Consider the following 15,554-nt stretch of genomic DNA (forward strand, 5'->3'; position numbering starts at 1 on the left):
TTTTCTACGAGCTGAGGAGGACAATACTTATATATAGAAGGTGCACAGTGTCATTCACACAAACACTAAACCCAATTGTGGTGACACACGTGATACTGAAATAATGCAATAGACATTAATTTTACAACATTAGATGTAAGATTAAACCCTAATGTAAACAACTGATAAGAAAAAACTAAGAAGAAACATGTTATTTCAACAAAAAAATATCAAATATGAAGTGTCATGCAGGGAATTCTGGGAGTGTCAATTTACGGTTTTTCACTGTAAATTATACAATGACTTTTTCCTTTTCACTTCCAAAAACCGTATTTTTAACGGTATTTTACTGTGAAATTACATTAAATGTAATTACATTTATTCACCGTATATAGTATGGTAACTTTTTACTGTAGCATTTTTACAGTCTTTTACTGTTAAAATCACAATCATTTTTTACAGTGTAACAGTCTACTAATATTCTAATGAGAGTTAGTTGGCATGTAGATACAAAGTTATTTTGTCAACAGAATGTCTAAAGGGCATCATCAAAATAAAGTATAACCTTATATTTTATCAAATTAAATATTTAATAATCATTTAACTATTTAGTTGTAATTTCACACAGAACACAGAAACTACTTGCTTTCAGATGCATTTTCAGATTTAAAGGATGAAAGATGAAAAGTATTTACTGTATATTACATATGTTTTTAGATGCATTAAACCTGAGCTTAAGTCGCTGGCGTTGGGTATTCAAACTCTTGTGATGCGAACCCTAGGTAAAATCAATATAGTAAACAAGAATTCATAAGCTATAATAATTTAGTGTATATTATGTTTTGAATAAACTGAATTATTGTCTAATATTTTTCTGGAGGTGGTATTCCTGCTCCTGTATATTTTGGAGCTCTCATTGACTCAACGTGTTTAAAATGGGGAGTAAAGGGCTGCGGGCACAGAGGAGCCTGTCGTATGTACGACTCAAATATGTACAGGTGTGTATGTTTGCTTGTAATTACACACTATTGTCTTTATTAGAATACAAAAATGGGGGGGTGATTATAGTATAAAGTCTTTAAGTACCCATGCAAATATATTTTCTGTTATAAAAGATCTGATTCAATCACTTCCAAAGTTTAAGCTCACATTTGAAAAACAAATTGGATTGTATGTAAAGCATGGATCTCTTGGTGTCCTGTTTTCAGAGTGATCTTCTTGAGCCTGACCACATGTTTAAGTGGATGTTCTTACTTCTTCATCATTGCTGTTATTGTGCTTCTGCGGAAGCAGTTTAGAAAAGAAGAAGTCAAAGCATTACAGCAAACAGCCAGCAAGCAAAATGAAACCGAACTTCAGTCTCCAGAGATGTGCCATCCTGACTGATCCAAAACTGATACTGTTCCCAGAGAAAAAACAGCAAGCACCAATACTGAAGCGATGAGCTATCATCTTTTGTAGCTCTTTCAGGGAATTTAGGAGACAGTGCTGATAAAATAATGGGTGAAGAACTACTAATAAACTCAATGACCAGGACAGCAGACCACAAGGAAACCAATGCAAGTCATAAAACTCTTTATGCTCTACTGTACTATGTGTTTCATGAGCCAGAGCTTGTATCTCTTAATAAATATATTCAAAAAAGAAATCTCTGTTCTTTAGTATGTGGCTTTTCATATTACAGTCTTTCTTTTTTTCTTGGAAAGGCACAGTTATAAGTTGAATGTGGCAACAAAATTACTGAAATAACTTCTTATAAGCAGTTTCAGTTTCCCCATCTGCCACTGGTCAGAAAACAAGCTGCCACTCCCCCAAATTTCAGTGGTCAATGTTGTTATGCTATTAAAAAAAAAATAATAATAATAATAATAAATAAAAAGAGGAATGCTTTGAACATCGACAGTGTCACGGACACGCCAGGCTCTTTCACCTATCAGCGCTCACAATCACCGGGATACTAATCACACACACCTGACTGTCATTCACCAATCACCCACACAGCACTATAAGAACACACAGTTCACATCGTCTGGTCTCCCAAGTGGAAAAGGACGCAAAACTATGCGGTATTATACTTATCTGTTGTTCCACGACTCCTGTGTGTTCGCGCCGTCTACTTACCTGCATCCAGCTCTGTTACACCGGCTCCTGGAAACACCCCGATCCTCTCCGTCTCCCTCCGACCTGGTAATCAAGAATATAACTGTCAGTATCCTCTTCAAGTCCATTCAAGACTCTAAGTCTGCAATACTCACAAAGTCTTTGATCATCTCCATCCCGAACAATAAACCTGTCTGTTTGATTCTAACTCGCCTGTGTATCGAGTCTGACTTCCCGTTACAGACAGATTTAATAAAATATATTAAAATCCACAATACATAATGGTATATTTCAAAAAGTAAAAGATAAAAAAAGTTTGTTTAATAAAAAAAAGTTACAGAAAAGTTTTTTTTTTTTTTTTGAGTGTACAAGTTTATCTTGCAATTTGTATTAATGAGCTCTGTAGGGTGAATTTTGTTTTTATGGTTCACCAGCTGGACAAAAATAACTCTGAAAGTGATTCCAAAGATATCTTTCCTCTGTGTCATAGTTGTCGTATGGACTTAGCTATTCTCTTTGAGTTAGAGCAATTTTTTAAAGCCTTGCAGTTATACTTTTTGTTATTGATTATTATTGGTGTGGCCTGTTCAAAATGGCAATAACTATAATGATAAATATATTAGCATCTAACTGACGAGAGTTCTTTAGTTGTGTTATTATAGTATTATTGATATACTAGTTTTTGATTTGAATTACATTTTCTTTTTATATTTTCTGTTTTCATTTTAATTTTAGTTAAAGTTATAGTAATTGTTGAGGTTTTGGCTTTTTTAATATTTATTTATTTACTAGTTTATTTAACAGAGACAATGCAGTATAACATTGCTACAATTTCAAGCAGCCGATGCTCCACATATAGGCTTCTAGCCAAAGGCTAATTTGCAGCCCCAGTCCCTGGTTAGGCTTTTTTAACAACAGTAAAACAATCACACAAAAAAAACTAAGCGAAAGTTACAAAAAAAAAATAAAAATGAGACTGTGTACGACCATCAGTGTTCACAAACCTGCTTTTGTTTGAACCACTTTTTAAAATTTCTTTGAAAAATGTTCAACTCTGTTTGCATTTTCAGTTCAGCTGGCAGGCTGTTCCAAAGCAGTGTACCTTGAAATGAAAATGTGGATTGGGCAAATTTAGTTTTTCTCTTTGGTACTGTGCAATTCTGATTAGTTGCACCTCTTGTAGTGATCCCCTTACTACTCTGTTTTGATATTAATTGGCATATAATTTCTGGAGCAAGATTATTTACACATTTAAAAAACATTTTAATAAGAGACAAATTAATAAAAATTTCAAAACTATGCTTTTGTAAAATATCACAATGATGCCATCTATTTGGTTTCTTGTCCAAAGTTTTTAGTGTTTGTTTATATAAAGATCTAACAGGTCTGATAGTCAGTTGAGAAACCTGACTCCAGACAGTCACACAATAAGTTAAATGCGAAAAGACCATTGCGTGCATGTATAACTTAGCTGCTTTTAGATATATATATACGGTCTAATGTAAAAACAATTCAAGTTTGTTCTGATTGTTCTACACAGCCTCTTTACATGCACATCAATTTTCAAATGAGAATCTAAAATAACACCTACATATTTAAAATAGTTAACTGTCTCTATTGCCTTTTGATTGATCTTAATTATAAAACCACTCATTTCCTTCCTTCTAATTGAAAAACACATTGAGACAGTTTTTGAACAATTCATGGTCAAACAGTTGTTTTGCAGCCACTCTGACACACCAGTCATTTCATTTGTTAATATATCTGCAGCTAAGCATGGAGTCTGTGCTGATACATAAATGACTGTGTCATCTGCATATAACTGACATTTAGTTTGCTTACAACAATTTGGTAAATCATTGACATATAAGGAAAACAACAATGGACCCAAAATTTACCCTTGAGGGAGACCCATCTCATTGTTTCCTAAAGCTGATCTTGAATTATTTATTTTAACACACTGATCTCGAGATTCTAAATATGATCTAAACCAATTTATTGCCTGCTGAGAGAAGCTAAACACATTTAATTTATGTAGGAGAATTTCATGATTCACTGTATCAAATGTCTTTCTGAGATCTAAAAACACTGCGCCTACTACATTGTCATTATCTAAAGCTCCCTTAATAAATTCTGTGAGAAAGCAGTTTGCCATTTCTGTCGAATACTTAGGCCTAAAGCCAAACTGTTTAGAGTGAAGTAGATAATGTTTTTCTAGATAGTTGATAAGTTGTTTAGCTACCAACTTTTCAAAAATTTTAGAGATTGCAGGAGTATAGAAATTGGTCTATAATTCTGAACCTCATCAACTTATCCTGCCTTAAAAATTGGGGTTATAATAGAAGTTTTCCAATATGAGGGGAATTTACTTTCTCTAATAGATACATTTATCAAATTTACGAAGGGCTTTAGCAAACAAGCACTATATTTTTTTACGAATGCAGTATCCATTCCAAATATATCCTTAGCCCTTGAATTATTCAATTGATTAATAATTTGAAGTATCTTATCTTCATCAACCTCAGAGATATAAAAGGATGAGGGTGTGTCATTTATTGCATTTTGAGGTAATTGTACAGGTTCAAAACATATAGCAAACTCTTCCACAGACTGGATAAAATATCTATTAAATTCATTGGCAATTTCAGTGCTATCAGTACTAAGTCTTCCATTTATGTGCAGCTCCAACAATGGTTTTCTTTGTATGTGTTCTCATTTAGAAAGTTTGTTAATGCACTTCCAAAGAGATGAGCTATTTCCTCCTGATTCTGCAATCAATTGCTCAAAATATGCAGTTTTCGCCTTCCTCATTTCACTAACTACTTTATTTCTTAACGATTTAAAACTTAGGATAGCTGTCTGTGTTTTTGTAAGCAAAGACTTTTTCAAAGCAAGATCTCTCTTTTTCATTAGTTGATGAATATCTGAATTTAGCCATGGTAGGGATGCACTATTTTGTCTACATTTTAACGGTTGTGTATACTTTTGAATAATTTTTTCAGGTGTTCGCATCACAATTTCAGTTTTTGTCCAGGTCACCAATTTGTAACGCATCATCCCAATTAATATTTTTTATATCATTTTCAAATCTTGTAATTTTACTCTTAGGGATGCCTACTACTCCTGGTTTAAAAGTTTGGGGAAAATTACTCTGCAAACGTTTCTTTGTTAATTTTCTAACAACCAGGATTGTGTTATGGTCGGACTAACCTGTCAGAAGATTATATATTTTTATTACCCTTTCAGGTTTATTTGTAAATGCCAGATCAATAAGAGTTGTACTTGTTTTTGTTATCCTTGTTGGACCTTTTATTAACTGGTTAAATTTATGTTTTGCTGTAATTGATTTCAGTTTTTGCTTACTACGTTTGTCTGACCAATTTATGTTAAAATCTCCAAATAAAACAGTTTCAGTACGACAATTTAAAAACTTTAACATTTCCTCTAAATTATAAATGTATCAACTGATTTTAATATTTTTTATTAATATTTTAGTATTTATAAAGTATTTATAAAAATATTTATCTACAAACTAATACTGTAATCTATAAAAATAATAATTATAATAGCTTGTCACTGGCAGTTTTTTTCTAAATATTTTCTAAGTATATTATTAAAACTAAAACAAAAAAAAAATTTAGTTTAAATATAATTTCACCAGTCATTTCATTTGTTAATATATCTGCAGCTAAGCATGGAGTCTGTGCTGATACATAAATGACTGTGTCATCTGCATATAACTGACATTTAGTTTGCTTACAACAATTTGGTAAATCATTGACATATAAGGAAAACAACAATGGACCCAAAATTTACCCTTGAGGGAGACCCATCTCATTGTTTCCTAAAGCTGATCTTGAATTATTTATTTTAACACACTGATCTCGAGATTCTAAATATGATCTAAACCAATTTATTGCCTGCTGAGAGAAGCTAAAATTTAATTTATGTGGGAGAATTTAAGGATTCACTGTATCAAATGCCTTTTTGAGATCTAAAAACACTGCGCCTACTACATTGCCATTATCTAAAGCTCCCTCAATAAATTCTGTGAGAAAGCAGTTTGCCATTTCTGTCGAATACTTAGGCCTAAAGCCAAACTGTTTAGAGTGAAGTAGATAATGTTTTTCTAGATAGTTGATAAGTTGTTTATTGATAAAGGTTTGGTGCTGGTTCACCAGTGAAGCGTTGCAAACCTGTGGCAGTTATTTGTAAGAAAGTGATTTCTTTGCCAACATTTATCATATATTAACTGCAAATTGACCACAAGTTTCCTATAAGGCTAAGAAGGCACATGTGAATGCACACACATCACTACTAAAAAAACAGATAGACTGCCAGCACACATATTGCACCATAAATAAGCAGATATGTGCTGGTTGGTGTCACTTGGTGTTCTTGTTGGTTGGTGTTTGGTAAATGCTGTTAATGGCTCATCTTATTTTAATTGTCTCTCTGTTTTGAAATTTTCTCTCTGTTTTCTAGTGTTTGATAAGTTTTGCCATATAAACACTCATAACAAATGGACACATTACAAACTGTACTGTACTGGTTGATCTTCAATAGGGTTGAAGGATTACTCAGTGTTAGTTAATGACTAAATATAAAGATAAATATAAAGACACATTTAGAGATCGCTCATTTGGGGATATTTCTGCATATTAGTGCATCCTTTCTATGTGAAGACACCTCTGGGCATGTGAGTGTTTTTATATTGTTAAATAATGATATTTTAATGTTTATTTGCATTTGATTACAATGTATTGTGAATTGGACCATCTCTGACATGATAGAAGTGGGTAGATTTTTTTTTTGTTGCTTTATTCATAAATCTGTATAGCAATGTTTTTTTTTTTTTTATAGATTTGATTCTGGACCCAGATATATTAGACATCAAGGCAGTTCAACACAGGAACAAAATTGTTCGTGATTTCAAAATTTCCCATCTCTTCCCTTGCCCGTAGTTCATCATGACAGTGGAGGGCAGCCCAGAAAGGTTAATTGAGGCTGAAGGATTACTCGGTGTTAGTTAATGATTAAATATAAAGGTAAATATAAAGACACATTTAGAGATCGCTCATTTGGGGATATTTCTGCATATTAGTGCATTCTTTCTATGTGAAGTCACCTCTGGGCATGTGAGTGTTTTTATATTGTTAAATAATGATATTTTAATGTTTATTTGCATTTGATTACAATGTATTGTGAATTGGACCATCTCTGACATGATAGAAGTGGGTAGATTTTTTTTTTGTTGCTTTATTCATAAATCTGTATAGCAATGTTTTTTTTTTTTTTATAGATTTGATTCTGGACCCAGATATATTAGACATCAAGGCAGTTCAACACAGGAACAAAATTGTTCGTGATTTCAAAATTTCCCATCTCTTCCCTTGCCCGTAGTTCATCATGACAGTGGAGGGCAGCCCAGAAAGGTTAATTGAGGCCAGACCAATGGAGTATTCAGGCCGGAATCAGACAACACCACAAGCCAAATGCTGTTCCCCAACTCTGAAGGCAAGAGACACTTTGACAATATGCCACAATCTAAATTTAACTGAATTACTATTAGCTGATCATTTGATTTAATGGTGGAATGGCTATAGCTGAATATTTCTGACATAAAATATGATAAATTCTGAACTAAAAACAACAACAACAACAACAAAACTATAATATACTGACTTTATCTCTCTTCTGCCCTTGTGTCTGCAAAGATCTTTATTGGTTTACTTGCCTTCTGTTATTTTACAAAATCCCTGACGGGGGCTTACACCAAAAGCACCATCACTCAGATTGAGAGGCGGTTTGAGATCCCAAGCTCCACAGTTGGTATCATCGATGGCAGCTTTGAAATGGGTGAGTAGAGATGTGTTGAGCTGCACTGAGAAATGAGTGACGGGGTTCAGCCATTAGATTAGCACTTATACCAGTGAGTCACACCATTAATGTTTTAATGTGATGGAATGGCTGTTCATACTTTAAAAATGGGACACTTGATGGTATGCTGTGAAAACATGAAACTTGTTAAATAACGTAACTTTTGCTTGCAGGTAATCTGTTGGTCATTACTGTTGCTAGCTACTTTGGCGCTAAGTTTAACAGGCCCAAGATCATTGGATCAGGGGTCCTGTTGATGGGGATAGGGACTCTATTAATGGCTTTACCTCACTTCATCATGGGCCGGTGAGTAACATTCATTGGTCAATGACAAATTCTGTGTCCACAATGAAGAATAGGAAGGATCCTTTAAACATCTAGCTTAAAACACATGTTCAAAGTTCTTAGAAAAGTTCTCCTTGTATTCATGTTGAGTTTCATATGGTTTTGAAAAACTTATATATCATAACATTTGCAAGAAAAGTTCATATTTAATTATATAAAAAAATGTAATTTCTGTTAATGCTGTAGACCCTCATGACAGTTCTGTCACCCTGACATTTTCAATGTATGCCACCCATATTAACTTTAATTCAGATACTAAAATCATGTCCATCATAAAATAGATGTATTTTAGCCAATGAACTCATTCATTGTTGCTCTTTTTTTAGGTAATAAGTATAGATATGTCATTTTTATTTATTTTTCTGTCTGTTTTTTTCTGACAGGTACAAGTACGGTACAGCTGCGAGATGTATTTTAGCCAATGAACTCATTCATTGTTGCTCTTTTTTTAGGTAATAAGTATAGATAATATGTCATTTTTATTTATTTTTCTGTCTGTTTTTTTCTGACAGGTACAAGTACGGTACAGCTGCCGCCCACACTAATGATCCTGATAATTTCACAGTGATCTCTACATGCTCATCTGACACCCAGAATACTGTTCAACAGCTTGTTTCCGGTAATATGTGGTGAATATGTGAGGAAGCATGTGGGATATTTTAATTGTAAAATGCAGTAAAATACCTAACAGAGCGCACTATATGGGTTGTATACAGTAGGGTGTCTAAAAGGGGAAGTGGAAAGCTCACCCACGTGGGTGATTGTACTGTTTGGAAACATTTTGCGTGGCATTGGGGAAGCCAGCATTGGCCCTCTGGGAATGTCATTCATAGATGATTATGCACGGCCAGAAAACTCAGCTTTTTACATTGGTGAGAAAAATATATATTTTTTTATATCTCATATCAAAACTACCAATGTCCCCTCATGTGATTTAGTCCATTTTGTTCTTTTCTGTAGGTTGTCTGCACACATTGGGTGTGATTGGGCCGATTTTTGGTTACTTGCTTGGATCCCTGTGCGCTAGTCTCTATGTGGACATTGGCTTAGTGAATCAAGGTAAGTTAAAATTGGTATACACCCATCTTAGTGGTCACTCACAAAACACGAATCAAAAAGAAGTACAAAATTGCTTTCTTTGTTTTGACATGTGAAATGGGATCTGGCACAACTTTACAACTTCACAAGGTGCGTAGAAACAGTACAGAAACTGTACAAAAATATGAAAAAAAGTCCAGCAGCACTTGTGATGAAGGGAACTTTAATAATTAAAAAATACCAATGCGTTTCAGCCTAAGAGCAATTTTGAGCCATATCAAGAGTTTTATAACATGTAAGACAAATAATGTGATTTATATAATTCAATGTCCATGTGACAAAATTTATGCTGGTGAAACATACCGTTCATTAAAGGAAAGGATAACAGAACACAGAAGTGCAATATATAGAAAGGATATAAAGAGTCCTGTTGCAAGACATTTTTGTGAATGTAACCATCAAATGTTCTCTTTTTTTCTTTCTTGGAATTTAAAAGGTTCTTGAGTGAAGCTTGTCAGCTGTTGCTAATTTGTGAATGAGTAATCCAATATGAAGATGTGTTTTTAAATGTTTAAATGTGTATTGAATGCCCTGAGGAAGGCTCTTAGGACGAAACACATTAAACACATTGTTATTTTTTAAATATTAAAGTTCCCTTCATCACAAGTGGTGCTGGACTCTTTTTTCATATTTTTATTTTGACATGTACCACAGTAGTACTTACTCTTTAATGTACCTTGGAGTACCATGTAAATACCATGGTATATGAATATAGCAATGGACCAGGGTAGGGTCAGAGGTTCGGTTGGCTCAGGACCAGGGGACCACACTGTTTTGTGCCGGTGGAGCAGGAAACCAGCATGGCAGAGCTGATGGAGCAGGGGACCATCACAGTGGGACAGGAGACCACCATGGTGGAACAGAAGACCATGGGGAGCTGGTAGAGCAAGAGGCCTCAGGGGAGCCAGTGGAGCATGTGGCTTAGGAAAGCCCAGTGGAGCAATCAAACCAGGATAGGAAATCTGAATAGGAGGATTCAAAGAATTTGGCTGAGTGGGCAATGGAAGAGGAGACTTGGTAGAATTTGAACAGGAGAGTAGTCTGCTCTGGTAGCTCTGGGAAAAATGGATTCCCTGGGGAGTCAGCAGAAACTGAATTAGGGAAGTTGAACACAAGAGGCCATTGTGGAGCTGGTGGGACTAGGAGTCTGGATGGAACCAGTGCAAGGAGGAAACCAGGTGAAACCAGAGGGAAGAGTGACCCAAAGTGAGCCAATGAAAAGAAGGACCCTTGAGGAGTTGATGGATGAAAACGCCATGGAGGAGCTGGTGGAATAGTGAAGAAGTATTCAGGTTGGGTCTTTGTGGCCGAAACAAAAGGTTCAATGGAACCTCCTGTTACCAGAAAGATTAGCCCACGAGTGGCATCTACTGTATGATTAGAAAAAGAGACTTAGGGAAGACCTCACTGGCAGAACAGAAGGAAGGATGATTGGTCTCAGAGAAAGACATGGCCAGGACGAAGATCAGGTCTCTATCTGTCGTTGAGACGGAGGAAATGCATTTTTTAAATCCCGCTGGGATAATGAAAAAGGCTTGGTCTTCTTTCAGGTAGACACCGCACACAGTTTGATGGTAAACTCAAGTGCAGTTGGGTGTATTACTTGATTGCAAGTTATGGACAGTGAACAGGTATGTATGATAACAAAAGAGTTTAACCTGAAAGAACATATGGAATTTAAGGACAACCAGTATGGGAGCCACACATGGAGACAACAGATGAAGATAAAGAGTCTTTTTCAAAGAAGGAAGTCTGAGATGAACAGGAGGTAAGTAACTCTACTAAGAGCAGAAAGGTTCATGTGTTCTTTAATCAGAGATCTGACACTAACTGATAGCAGGTGTGATTGGATACAGGTGTGATATATATAACAGATATGTTGTTTATTTGATTATTTTCTTCTCATTATCAGCGAGTGTGACCATCACCCCTCAGGACTCTCGCTGGGTTGGGGCCTGGTGGCTGGGTTATGTGGTTTCTGGGCTGTTGACTCTTCTTGCTGCTTTGCCTCTCTGGTTCCTGCCAAGAGCTCTACCTGAAAACCCCCAAACCTCTAAACTAGACCACCCTTCAAGCCAACACAAACACACACTCAGCATTACAGAGATTGCCAAAGGTATGTCAACCATACACTGACCACAAAGGTTAGATACAATTTAGGTCTAATTACTGATAGCAGGTGTGATTGGATACAGGTGTGATATATATATAACAGATATGTTGTTTATTTGAATATTTTCTTCTCATTATCAGCGAGTGTGACCATCACCCCTCAGGACTCTCGCTGGGTTGGGGCCTGGTGGCTGGGTTATGTGGTTTCTGGGCTGTTGACTCTTCTTGCTGCTTTGCCTCTCTGGTTCCTACCAAGAGCTTTGCCTGAAAACCCCCAAACCTCTAAAGCATATCACCCCTCAAACCAACACAAACACACACTCAGCATTACAGAGATTGCCAAAGGTATGTCAACCATACACTGACCACAAAGGTTAGATACAATTTAGGTCTAATTAAATCTAACATAATCAATAGCTATGTTTTCATCCACCTATTTTTATGCACATTTTAGATTATCACATAAAAAAACACTGGATGGAAACGCCAAGATGCGCATACATTCTAAAAATGTGCATAAAAAACGTATGCGCACAACTGAGTAGCATAAACTTTTTATCCGATAAGAAAAAATGTGCATAAACTACGATGGAAACACATTTACTATTTTATGCTCAGTGACACATTTTTGTGTTGATTCTGATGTTCGTTTTGGATCATTGTCCTGATGGAAGATCCAACCATGGTCCATTATACGATTTCTAACAGAGGCAGTCAGGTTTAAATTTTTTATCTGTTGCTATTTGATAGAATTCATGATGCCATGTATCTGAACAAGATGTCCAGGACCTCTGACAGAAACATAGGCCCACAACATTACAGATCCAGCAGTATATTTAACCGTGGACATGGGGTACTTTTTATCCCTGTTTGCACCAAACCCACCTGGTGTGTTTGCTGCAAAAAAATCTCATTTTTAGTTTCTTCTGACCATAGAAGCCAGTCACATTTGACGTTCCAGTCGTGTCTGACAACTGAATATGCTGGAGTTGGTTTTTTGATGAGCGAAGAGGACTTTCCTTGAAATCCTCCCGAACAACATGTGGTGATGTAGGGGCTGTTGTGTGTATATATATATATATATATATATATAATTTCATAATTATTTCCCTGATGGTGGAAATGGGGATTTTTCAATGCTTAAACTATTTTCTTACAGCTACTTTGTATTTTGTGAAGCTCAACAATCTTGTTCTGCACATCAGAACTATATTCTTTGGTTTTACTCCATGTGATGGATGATTAAGGGAATTTGGCATTTATGTTCCTCATATTTATAATCCTGTGGAACAGGAAGTCATGGCTGGACAAGTTCATGCTCCTAGTCACCCTGGTGTGCTTAAAAAATAAAAATAATGAATGGGAATATACTTGAGATATTTTACTCATTAGAATTTCTAGGGGTGCCAATAACTGTGGCCAACATGCATTGGAGAAAAACATTTATTTCATAATGTGAGTTTCCCCTCATTAACTGTTGACAACAAATTCTTTGTTAGATGTATTTTTTTTAACTTTCTTTTTCATTATTTATTTATTTACATACTTACACATGTTTGTCAGACATTCCATGGCTGTACATGTATGCAGAGCTGGGGACTGACTTCTGGGAATTCCTCTGCAGTGTTTGGACAGTGTTCGCGAGAGAGTAGCTGCACTAAAATGTTCTACATCTATCTGGCACTGCAGTCTCTCGTCTTCTTTGTGTACTGTCTGGGCACTGTTCCCTTCTTCCTCATCTCGTTGAGGTGCTGTTTAATTTGATTCCATCATATTGTCATGCAGTTGCTCCATATGCTTGTTCCATATTTTCAGTTGCATTTATTGTATTTGATTCAGTTTTACATATTGTACAACCTTCAGTGTTTAAACAAACAAACAAGCGTTCTGCACATCAGAACTATATTCTTTGGTTTTACTCCATGTGATGGATGATTAAGGGAATTTGGCATTTATGTTCCTCATATTTATAATCCTGTGGAACAGGAAGTCATGGCTGGACAAGTTCATGCTCCTAGTCACCCTGGTGTGCTTAAAAAATAAAAATAATGAATGGGAATATACTTGAGATATTTTACTCATTAGAATTTCTAGGGGTGCCAATAACTGTGGCCAACATGCATTGGAGAAAAACATTTATTTCATAATGTGAGTTTCCCCTCACTTTCCATTGTTTTACTTCAATGATAAGTTAAAATTCTGTGAATTTTTTTGAATGAAAGATCAAAAAGGTAAACGATGCACATTTATTTTCACAGCCACCTTTGCTCATATTTACCAAGGGTGGCAATATTAATGGAGGGCACATTATATTATTGTATATTCAAAAGGCGGCCAAGAGATTCTCCATAAATTCAAATTTTGTATATCACAGATCAAAACAGTGTATGAAACTAAAGAAGATTGAAATTATTACTATTATTAATTATAAAGTATTATGTTTGTTTTAAAATGAAAATGATGCTTATTTGCTTGTTTTCTAGATTTTGGGCCATCTCTAAAGCGTCTGCTCACCAATGGGATCTATCTCTTGTACCTGGTTTACAGTGTATTGGCATTCAATGCCTTTGCCATTGTCATAACATACACGCCAAAGTATTTGGAGCAGCAGTTTGGACAAAGCACATCCAAGACCAATTTTCTCATAGGTAACAACTGCTATAATAATTATTATTATTATTATTTTTTTTTTAAACAGCTGTTTAAACTAGCTGTGCTTATATGTACAGGAGTGACGTCTATTCCACCAGTGGCTCTGGGTATGTTCCTGAGTGGTTGGATAATGAAGAGATTTAAACTAGGTCTGCTGGGATCTGCAAGACTGATGTTCTTCACCTCTGTAACCTCATTGATTTGCATAATACCTTACTTTGCTCTCAGCTGTGAAAACATAGATGTCGCTGGGGTCACAGTGCCCTATCATGGGTATTTTTTTTTATTTCGATTTATAGTCGTTGTATAAATCTTATTGCATCATGGAACATATACACTTTCTATCCATTAAATGTTTCCATTTTCCAAACTGCTTGTCCTACATAGGGTCACAGGAATATATAGTGTAATATAATAAATTGTTTATGTGGCAGATCTATTGAAGTTCAAGATATAAGCCGTGATTTACTCACTTCTTGCAATGCTGACTGTGGGTGTCCCGACTTCCTATGGGATCCAGTGTGTGGACAGAATGGAGTGACCTACATCTCTCCTTGTCACGCTGGCTGCAATTCCACTCGGGGCACAAGACAGAATATGGTGAACAACTACTTTTAACTGTTGACAACAAATTCTTTGTTAGATGTATTTTTTTTAACTTTCTTTTTCATTATTTATTTATTTACATACTTACACATGTTTGTCAGACATTCCATGGCGATTGTGGATCCTGTGCTGAAGTCTCTCTCAGTGGGAATACTTCTGTTAGTTTTAAGAGTTTTTGGTAAGTTGATGTTTGGATTTGCTAATAATAATAGCGCAAAACATTGTTTTTATGAGGGAAAAGTTAAAAATATTTTTGACAGATGTTTATATTTTTCTTGTTTTAGACACACATTAAGCCACAGAATTGTTTTAAATGTAATATCTCTCTTTTACAGGTGGTATTCCTGCTCCCATTTGCTTTGGAGCTCTTATTGACTCGACCTGTCTGAAATGGGGCCAAAATAAATGCGGTGGAAGAGGCGCATGCAGAATGTATGACACTGAAACTTTCAGGTGAGCAGATCTAGCAGGACGATTCTATGCAGCCCTAATATGAATGCACAGAAACCCTATAATGTATAATAAAATGTAATTCACCCCCATCAGGTACCTATTTCTGGGACTGGTCAGCTCTCTTCGGGCATTTAGCTATACCCTATTATGGATTTTCACCACACAGATTAAGAGGAAAGTACAGAACGATAAGCAAATGTCCAAGAACATAGAACTCCAATACCCTGTGCTATGTGATCCAGAACAGTAAAACACTCAAAAATAATGTTCTGCATTGTTTTTTTTTTTGGGGGGGGGTTTGTTCCTGGCTCATTTTCAGAACATGATGA

The 15,554-nt window shown here is 35.6% G+C and overlaps 1 protein-coding gene and 1 pseudogene across 1 annotated transcript in view; both read left to right on the forward strand.

The window, feature by feature from the left end:
• The window catches only part of LOC107716166 (solute carrier organic anion transporter family member 1C1-like), a 19,333-nt gene extending 17,727 nt beyond the window's left edge, over positions 1-1,606 (forward strand). Inside the window, exons 11-13 of the mRNA XM_016522535.1 lie at positions 697-761; positions 860-977; positions 1,188-1,606. Of these exons, the coding sequence (XP_016378021.1) occupies positions 697-761; positions 860-977; positions 1,188-1,365 (361 nt within the window). The 3' untranslated portion in view covers positions 1,366-1,606. The remainder of the gene's footprint in view (positions 1-696; positions 762-859; positions 978-1,187) is intronic.
• A 5,547-nt stretch (positions 1,607-7,153) lies between these two features.
• Positions 7,154-15,229, forward strand: LOC107716174 (solute carrier organic anion transporter family member 1C1-like; annotated as a pseudogene).
• Positions 15,230-15,554: the final 325 nt, after the last annotated feature.

Source organism: Sinocyclocheilus rhinocerous, unplaced genomic scaffold, assembly GCF_001515625.1.
Source record: "Sinocyclocheilus rhinocerous isolate Xijiao unplaced genomic scaffold, SAMN03320098_v1.1 scaffold3022, whole genome shotgun sequence".
Taxonomy (NCBI): domain Eukaryota; kingdom Metazoa; phylum Chordata; class Actinopteri; order Cypriniformes; family Cyprinidae; genus Sinocyclocheilus; species Sinocyclocheilus rhinocerous.